Here is a 9,217-nt window from a genome sequence, read left to right as displayed (position 1 = left end):
ATGTGCTTAGTACACCATTTTACAGTTGAGGAAACTGAGGTAATGTCTCCGGCAAGATTTGAACTCAAGTTTTTCCCTTGTGCCCCCAACTGCCTCTGGATCCAGTGATATAACTGGACTTTTTAAGGTGCCTTTCAAACTCAAAGTCAGATGATCCCTGTGACCTTGGAGAATTGTATAAATAAATAAATTGTATAAATCATATAAATGTGTGTCTTTTTAGCCGGCTCTCTTTGTGGTTGTCTGAAAGGGAAGAAAAACAAAGGTGGCATCATGAGATGATGGGTTAAGAGCTGGAAAGCCCTCTCATTTTGGATTTGAGGAAACTGAGGTCCAGAGAGGCCCAGGCACTTGCCCAGAACTAAAGCTTTGGGCTTGATTGAGATGAAATAATGAGGCTGATGTTTATGCTGGGGAAGGAAAGGGGAGCCCTTGGTAACTGAGATTCCCTGCTGGGTGCCCGGTGACAATTGATCCCGTTTATTATATTGTGGCCAGGTGCCTACAGGAGGCAGTGGTGGGCAGCCGGGCAGGCTTCTGGAGGCCTGGCAGGGGCTTTGAACTTGCATGTCCTTTTCTTAAGAAATGTTTGAGCAGTGGGGCAGGCTGGAAATGCGGGCTCCAGATGTTTGGGTGGGAATCAGAGGCCAGAATAGTTGAACATTTGGAGGTCAGTGGCCAGAGGGAGGGACATCAGCCCTAGGAACGAGGTGACCAAGATTTTTATCCAGGTCCTAATCGCCTGGAGCCTACGGGTCCTTTTCTCCCGGGGTCTGCTTAGCTGGATGCACACTCCCACCGAGCCAGGGCTTTTCATGCTAGAGTAAGGTACTGCGTAAAGACGGGGAGGAAAAGGCTGGAATTGGTCTGAGCCAAGGCCCAGAGAATAGGAGGGAGTTTAGGGGCTGGGGGGCTCTGTTTTAGTTCCTGTCCCTGAAACAGCTTAGAAAAGAGTATCTGTGATTATGTGTATATGTGGGAGAGGGAGAGAAAGAGAGAGAGAGGAGGCAAAGAGAAAGGGAGAAGTGAAGAGAGGAGGAAGAGAGGGAAAGAGAGAGAAGGAAAGGGGGGAGAGGGAGGGAGGAGAGGAGGCAGAGAAAGGGAGAGATGGAGGGAGGAGGAAGAGAAGGAAAGGGAGAGATGGAAAGAGGAAGAAGAGGGAAAGAGGGAGAGGTGGAGAGAGGAGGAAGAGAAGAAAAGGGGGAGAGGGAGAAGAGAGAGAAAGAAAGGAGGCAGAAAGAAAGGGAAAGATGGAGGGAGGAGGAAGAGAGGGAAAGGGGGAGGGAGAGATCTATCACTCTCACTTCCAGCATCAAAAATTGTTTTTAGGGGGGATTTAAGTTGTTGTTGTTTTAAAAACATGTTTTGAATAACAGCTAGAGTTAATTAAGTCAACCAGTCTTGGTTTTTTTAATCTTTAAGAACTCTGTCATTTGGACTTCGTACACCCACAAACCAAAACTAGACAGGGCAGCAGAAATGGGGCTGGATTTTGAGTAGACGGGCCCGGGTTCAAATGCCAGCTCGGCTGCTTATGACCTCTGCACAAACTACCTCGCCTCTCTGGTCCTCAGTTTCCTTCTCTGTAAAATGAAGGGTTTGGATGCAGTGACCTTTGAGGGCCCTTCTAGCTCTTAGATACGGGTCCCATGATCCTGTTTACAGCGGGCGCGGGCCGCCCACCGCTCTCAGGATTTTTGTAATGGGAGGGGCATCACCGTCTGGGCGTCTGGCACAGGCCGTCCCAGCGTCTCCTGAATCTGGCTCCTCTCTCCGCTCATCGCCGGCTATCCCAGCATCTTCCTCATTGGACGGCTGTCAAGTTCCAGGCCGACCTGATCGTGCCAGACCCCAGATCCCCCCCTTTCATGTTACTTCAGAGCCTTCCTATCCCCTCTAGGACCAGAGGCAATCCCTCCCCAGCTTTACAATTGAGCTCAAGCCGATTTTCCCTATCTTAGTACTCGTTGGAAGTTTTTTGTTACGAGGGATGTCTAAGATAAGCATCATGGCCTGGTGGTTAGAGAGCCAGGAAAACCTGGTTTCAAAGGCTGCCTCTGACCAATCCGGGCTGAGTGACCCTGGACAAGTCATGACCCCTCAGTGCCCCAGGTCCCACCACTGAGTATGGCCCAAACCAGATTAAAATGCAACTGGGAAATGTTTAACAAAATAAACAAAAATACAACACAGCCCAGATAATGTCAATGTGTGGTTTTCTAAGTCAACATGTGGCTAGCTGGGATTCGTTTCTGTTTGAGTTTGATACTGCTACACTAGGCAACTCTCTCGGAATTTGTACTACTTAGAAGAGTCGAGCCTTCGTGGGTAGAAGAAGAGGGCCTTCTTCCCAGGCATTCCCTATATCATTGAAATCATATATCCAGTGGATAGAGCACCAAGCCTGGAGTCAGAAAGACCTGAGTTCAAATCCACTTACTAGCTGTGTGACCCTGAGCAAGTCACCTAACCTCTGTTTACCTCAGTTTCCTCAGCTGTAAAATGGGGTTGATGATAATAATAGCACCTGCGTCTTGGGGTGGTTGTGAGAATCCAATGAGATGATATTTGTAAAGCGCTTAGCATAGTGCCTGGCATATAGTAGGCACTTAATAAATGCTTGTTGAATTGGTTTAAAATTTGGACAGAGGGGGAAGGGGTCTTCCTTGGGCTGGGTTCATCGATCTTCTGCCATCTCTTTGCAGTGAGTTTGCCCTTCATCTTCATCTTTGCTGCACTCGGGGTCTGGAAAGACCTGGGTTCGAATCTGTCATTTGCTGTGGCCTTGCTTTCCTCATCTCTGAAATGGGCATAACAATAGCAGTTATAGTAAATGCCCTGTTGTGAGGCACAAATGCACGGAAAGTCTCCCAACTTCCTCCAAGCCTTAGCCCAGATCCTCCCCTCTACTGGAGGCCTTTCTCATCACCCCTAGGGCATTGTGGTTCAGTTGTGTCCCACTCTCCATAACCCAATTTGAGGTTTTCTTGGCAGAGATACTGGAGTGGTTTGCCATTGCCTTCTCCAGGCCATTTTACAGGTGAGGAAACTGAGGCCGGCAGGGTGAAGTGACTTGCCCAGGGAAACCCAGCTAGTAAGTGTCTGAGGCTGGATTTGAATTCAGGTCCTCCAGACTCCAGGCTTGGCCCTCTATCCACCGAGTCACCTATCTCCTATATAATTAACATTTCACCTTGTTGTCTCCCTCATTAGAATGTCATCTTCTTGAGGACAGGGACTGCCTCTGCCCTTCTTTGTATGCCCTGGATTATCCCTGAGCCTGTCGGGCTGTAGGTACCTTTGATGGTGATTGGCTGATTCATTGATTGATTAAAGCACTGTAATCCAGTCCTGGTCCTCATCTGCAAGTGTTAAGGGAGCAGAGGCAGCTAGGTGGTGCAGTGGATAGAGCACCGTCCCTGGAGTCAGGAGGACCTGAGTTCAAATCTGGCCTCAGACACTTATTAGGTGTGTGACCCTGGGCAAGTCACTTAACCCCATTGCTTAGCCAAAAAAAAAAAAATTAATAGAGCAGTTTTAGGGCCTATGGAAGGTTTTGGGCCCTAAAGGATTAAGTGTTTGGGTTCAAGTGGCCTGTCTTTCTAGCAGGGAAGGGAATAGAGGAAAGGAGTAAGCGTTGATTAAATGCCCGCTGTGTGCCAGGCACTGTGCCAAGCGCTTCACAGATCCTCACAACAAACCCTTCCAGGGAGGGGCTGTTATCCCCATTTTGTGGGATCATAGAATCATGGCTGTCAAGCTGGAAGGGACCCCAGAGGCCGTCTGCCCCAACCCCCTTATTTTACAGATGAGGAAACTGAGGCTCACAGAGCTTAAGTGACTTGTCAGAGGCCACCAAGCCAGAATTTTAACCCGAGCCATCCGATGACCAGGACAGCATGCTTTCCAATACCAGCCTCTGCCAACAATAGATTGAGTTGGCGCCGCACAGAGAGGGGCCTGTGTTCCTGTCGTCGGCACAGCCCTGTCTCTCCGCGGCTGCTTCCTCAAGGAGCTAGCCAACCTTCTGCTAGGTCTTGGAGCCGTGTGTTATCTGTGCACGTGTGACCCGGGAGACGGGCATGAATAATATATAGTGAAGACGTGCCGGGGGTGGGGGGAGTGGAGCCATTAGCATGTTGCTTTCCAGTCCGGCTCCTCTTACCCATCTGCGGCCCCTGCCCTTGAGCCAAGAGGCCTGCAACGAGGTGCCTTTCGGCACGCATCAGCGTCAACCCCAAGCCGGCCTGGGGTGCAGCCAGGCGTAGCTCCGAATTCTCGCTCTCTGCCTCTCTCTGTCTGTCTCTCTCCCCCTCCCTCCCTCCCTTTCTCTCTCTCTCTCTCTCCCTCCTCCCCTGTTCTCTTTCCCCTCCTCACTCCTTCTGACCCCTCTGTCTTTTTCCTTACCTCTCTTTCCTCTTTCCCATTTCTTTCTTCCTTCCCCTCTCTTTCTCTTCTCTCTTTTTTCTGTCTCCCTTTCCTCTTTTCCCCCTCCCTTCCTCTCTGCCCTTCTTTCCCTTTCTCTCTCTCTCCCCTGTTCTCTTTCCCTTCCTCACTCCTTCTGCCCCCTCTGTCTTTTTCCTTACCTCTCTCTCCTCTTTCCCATTTCTTTCTTCCTTCCCCTCTCTTTCTCTTCTCTCTTTTTTCTGTCTCCCTTTCTTCTTTTCCCCCTCCCTCCCTCTCTGTCCTTCTCTTTCGCTTTCTCTCTCTCTCTTTATCTCTCCCCCCCCCTTCCCTCTCTCTGTTCCCCGGTGCCTTCTGGTGGGGTTTACTGTCTCCACAGCAGCTCCCAAGCCCTTCCTACCCAGAAGAGCCTGAGCAGGAATCCTCAGCTGTTAGAGATGTGCTGTGGGTGAATCGCCTTTGGCAAGGTTCCTACCCAAATGACAAATGAAAATGGGTCGAGCTGGGACTGGTTAAGGGCCGTTTCTGCCCAAGTGCCGCTATGGGCATGGTGCCCAGGGCCTTCTGCCTTCTGCTGGCCTAGATAAAGGACCCTGGCTCTCTGCTGCTAGGGGGATGGCCTTTTCCCCACAGTCATGGGTCATGGTGCAGTGGGCAGATCACTCAGGTTGGGGTAATAATGGTAGCTGACATTTATATAGTGTGTGAAGGCTTACAAAGTGCTTTACAAAACTCATTTTATCCTCACAACAATCCTAGAAGGTGGGTGCCATTCCCATTTTGCAGATGAGGAAAACTGAGGCAGAGAGAGGTTAAGTGACTTGCTCAGGCTCACACAACTAGCAGTGTCTGCGGCTAGATTTGACTTTCAGTCCTCCTGCGTCCCCAAGTCCAGCACACTTCCCCCACTGCCCCAGAGGCTCTGTTATTAACTACTTATATGATAGGGGGGCAAATCACTTCAACCTCTCTGGGCCATTGGAGTTGGACTAGATAACCCAAAGAAGAGGATATTGGGAGTCGGGCTGGAATGCTCCCATTCCTCCGCCATCTTGGCTCCGCCCCCAAAGCCCCTTCCAGCTTTAAATCCATGATTCTCACTCTCCCATTTCTGCCTTCATCCTCTCGACTATCATAATACCTTTTAAACAAATAAAATTTTATTCTTAATTTTCATTTTTTTGTTCAGTTGTTTCAATCATATCCAACTCTTTGTAACCCAGTTTCGGGTCTTCTTGGCAAAGAGACTGGAGTCATTTGCCATTTCCCTCTCCAGCTCATTTTACAGATGAGGGAACTGAGGCACACCAGGGTTAAGTGACTTGTCCAGGGTCACACAGCTACTCAGGAAGATGAGTCTTCCACACTTCAGGCCCGGGGCTTTACGCACTATGGCGCCTGCTTGCCGCCCTAATTTTTGTTTTCTCCCTAGCCCAAATGTCCCCCTGTATCCTTCCCCCTTCGGCTCCGTCCTCAAAGTTTGGTATGTGGACATTTTATCTGACGCAGTTTTCTATTGTTTACTGATTTGTTCTTTGACCCACCGGGTCTTTAGGATTAAATTACGGAGCCTCCAGTTAATTTTAATAGAGTTCTATTAATTGTTTTCATCACCTACATTTCTCAGCGAGCCATCTGTCCCTTATAACTCTACGGGGGGAGGAGACACTATCGAAGCAAGCTGACAGGGGCTGCACATGCATGTGCCAGATGCCCATCATCTAACAAAGAATCCTTTTAAGGGAAAGAAGAGGAAAAAAAATCAGCAAAAGTGATCAGAGCACTGAAAAATTTGACAGTATTACAATAAAATAGCCCTTCATTTGCATCCCAGCCTTTCGTCTGCCCTGGGAGCTGCAGTATTTCTGAAGCTCAGATCTGACCGTGTTGTTTCCCCGTGCCTTTAGGATAAGACACAAACTCGTCTCCCTGCCCCCATCTTAACCGTTTCACAGGCTGGTCCTAACCCATCACGCCAGTCTGATTTCCTTTTCCAACCAAACTAGCCTCCTCTTTGTTCCTCTTACGCATTTTTTCAGCTCCTGTCTCCAAGCCTTTGCCTAGGCTGTTCGTCATGCCAGGAGTGCTTTCTCCTCTTAATCTCTAACATTCTTTAAGCCTTATCTCAGGGGCTACATGCTGTCTTTTGTCATTACCTCTCCCTTCCTCTCTGTTAATTTCCAAGCTGTTAATTCTTTCTTCTTCTTGAAATCACTTTCTGCCTACTGCATATGTGTTATCTGTGTCCCTGCTGTATCTTCTCAGTAGAATGTAAGCTCCTTGAGGGCAGGGACTGTTTTTTGCCTCTTTTTGTATCCCCAGCTCTTAGCTCAGTGCCTGGCACATAGTAGGCGCTTAACGAATGTTTGTTGATTGCTTATTGCTAGGCACTGAGTTAAGAGCTCGATAAATAGGCAAGTCCCTTAACCCCAATTGCCTAGCCCAAAACAAAAAAAAGAACTTGATAAATATTGATCCTCACAATAAGGGAGAGGGGAGGAGGTATACATGATATTGTTATTCCCAATTTACAGTTGAAGAAACTGAGGCAAACAGAAGTTAAGGGACTCATCCAGGGTAACCCATCTAGTAAGTGTCTCAGGCTGGATTTGAACTCTGATCTTTCAGACTCCATGCCCAGTGCTCTATCCACTGAACCACCGAGCAGCCTAATACAGTTAGATGTTTACAGAAATAAAAAAGTCCCTGCTTTCAAGAAGCTTAACCTTTTTTTTTTTCCCCTTTTAATTTTTATTGATGTCTTTGGTTTTTACATCACTGTGATTTCTGGATATGTCCTTTCTCCCTTTCCTACCCAGTGACTCATCCCTCATGTAACAAAGATTTAAAAAGATAGAGTTAGTAAAACTGGCTCCACCTCAGACAGTGGTGTACACAGCATCCCCTACCGGCGGCCCCCCCGCCTCTGCATTAGAGGGATGGAGGTGAATTTTCTCAGGTCCTCACCCAGGCCGAGCTTGGCCGTCCTAATTGCTCAGCGCTCAGATGTGTTTCTTTCCTTTCTGCTGGTATTGTTGTAGTAGTGTGTGTCTTTGAACTCCCACGGTCCTCTGAATCCTTCAGAGTCATTGGTTGTCCCAGGTCAGTGATATTCTGGTAGGTTCGTGTTTGCTCTGCCATGCCCCAATCCATGGGCACCCACACAGGTTCTTTCTCGCTATCTCACACTCACACACACACACACACACACACACACACACACCCCACACCCCCAGGAGAGGAAGGCCCTGCTTGTCACCGGCCCAGCCGGAGCACCCCAAGTGACCAGGATCTCTTTGTCCGTCATCCACAGGGAGAAGAAATGGGTGACTGTCGGCGACACCTCCCTGCGGATCTACAAGTGGGTCCCCGTTACAGAGCCGAAGGTAGATGACGTGAGTATGACTGGCCACTGTCCTGCAGACTGGATTCAGTGCATACGTGTTTAAGAGCCCGCTTGGTGTGAGCCCCTGTGCTCGGCACTGGGGGCGACATAAAAGTGATGATTATTATTAAAATAACAGCTAGCGTTTATGTAGTGCTTGCTGTGTGCCCGCACTGTGCTTTATTTCATTTGATCCTGATGGCGACCCTTGGAGGCGGGTGCTGTTGGGATCCCCATCTTACAGATGGGGAAACTGAGGCAAACTGGCTAAGTGACTTGCCTAGGAAGTCAGAGAGCTAGTATGTGTCCAAGGCTGAATTTGAATTCAGATTTTCCTGCCCCGAGGCCTCGGCTCTGTATTCATGACACCTCCCAAGATGAAGACTAGTAATTAAAACACACAATATTACATAAATAGCTTTAAAGAAAGTTATAAAAACACAAGGGCTTTTTGAGATGGGATGGGGACCATGAAAACTTCAGCGAGGAAACAGCGTTTGAGATGGGCCTCGAAGGACAAGTTGCAGTGTTAACAGTGTGAGGAGAGAGACAGGAGTCCAGGTTTTTACAGGGAACAGGGTGAGCACGGGGCCTACTTATGGGTAGCCCAGTTGGTTGGGCTGTAGGGTGTGTGAAGGGAGTTATATGACCCAGGGGAGGATGGCACCATATTGTATAAACCCCTGTTGCCCCTTGGGCAAGACAGAAAGGCCTTGGTTGGTTAGACCCGGCCCACCTTCCCACCATACTCAGCACAGCATTCCCTTCCAGCCCCTCGTCCCATCTCTAGCCATTCCCCGAGGATGGAAGGCCAGCGCTCAGCAAGCACTTAGCCAGGTTCTGCTACACCCACTTTTCAAACTTCTTCGTCTTGGGATCTCCCTTGAGCCGCTTAAAAGTGACGGAGAACTCCAAAGTTCTTTGGCTGGTGGGGATTATCTCTGGATATTTACCATCTTGGACATTAAAACAGATAAATTTTTAAGGAATGCTGGTCTCAGTCAGGAAGACCTAAGTTCAAATGCAGCCTCAGACACTTAGTGGTGTGACCTTGGGTAAGTCACTTTACCTCTGTCTGCCTCAGTTTCCTTATCTTTAAAATGAGGACAGTCATAGCACCTACCTCCCATAGATGTTGTGAGGATCAAATAAGATAATAACTGTAAAGTGCCTAACACGGTGTCTGGCATATTGTGAGCACTATATAAATAGTAGTAGTAGTAGTAGTAGTAGTAGTAGTAGTAGTAGTAATAGTAATAGTAGTAGTAGTAGTAGTAGTAGTAGTAGTAGTAGTATTGTGAACACTATTTAAATGTTAATGGTGGTGGTAGTAGGAGTAGAAGTATTGTGAATACTATTTAAATATTAGTGGTGGTGGTAATAGTAGTAGTAGTAGTAGTAGTAGTAGTAGTAGTAGTAGTAGTAGTA

At 48.3% G+C, this 9,217-nt stretch overlaps 1 protein-coding gene across 1 annotated transcript in view; it reads left to right on the top strand.

The window, feature by feature from the left end:
• Positions 1 to 4,136: 4,136 nt before the first annotated feature.
• Positions 4,137 to 9,217, top strand: part of BCL7A (BCL7A, BAF complex component) — a 32,244-nt gene continuing 27,163 nt past the window's right edge. The window contains exons 1-3 of the mRNA XM_027853520.1: positions 4,137 to 4,264; positions 5,837 to 5,887; positions 7,718 to 7,799. Coding sequence (XP_027709321.1) covers positions 4,137 to 4,264; positions 5,837 to 5,887; positions 7,718 to 7,799 — 261 coding nt within the window. The remainder of the gene's footprint in view (positions 4,265 to 5,836; positions 5,888 to 7,717; positions 7,800 to 9,217) is intronic.

This window comes from Vombatus ursinus, unplaced genomic scaffold (assembly GCF_900497805.2).
Source record: "Vombatus ursinus unplaced genomic scaffold, bare-nosed wombat genome assembly UNPS02009994.1, whole genome shotgun sequence".
NCBI lineage: Eukaryota > Metazoa > Chordata > Mammalia > Diprotodontia > Vombatidae > Vombatus > Vombatus ursinus.
This window is presented reverse-complemented; position numbering and strand designations above follow the sequence as displayed.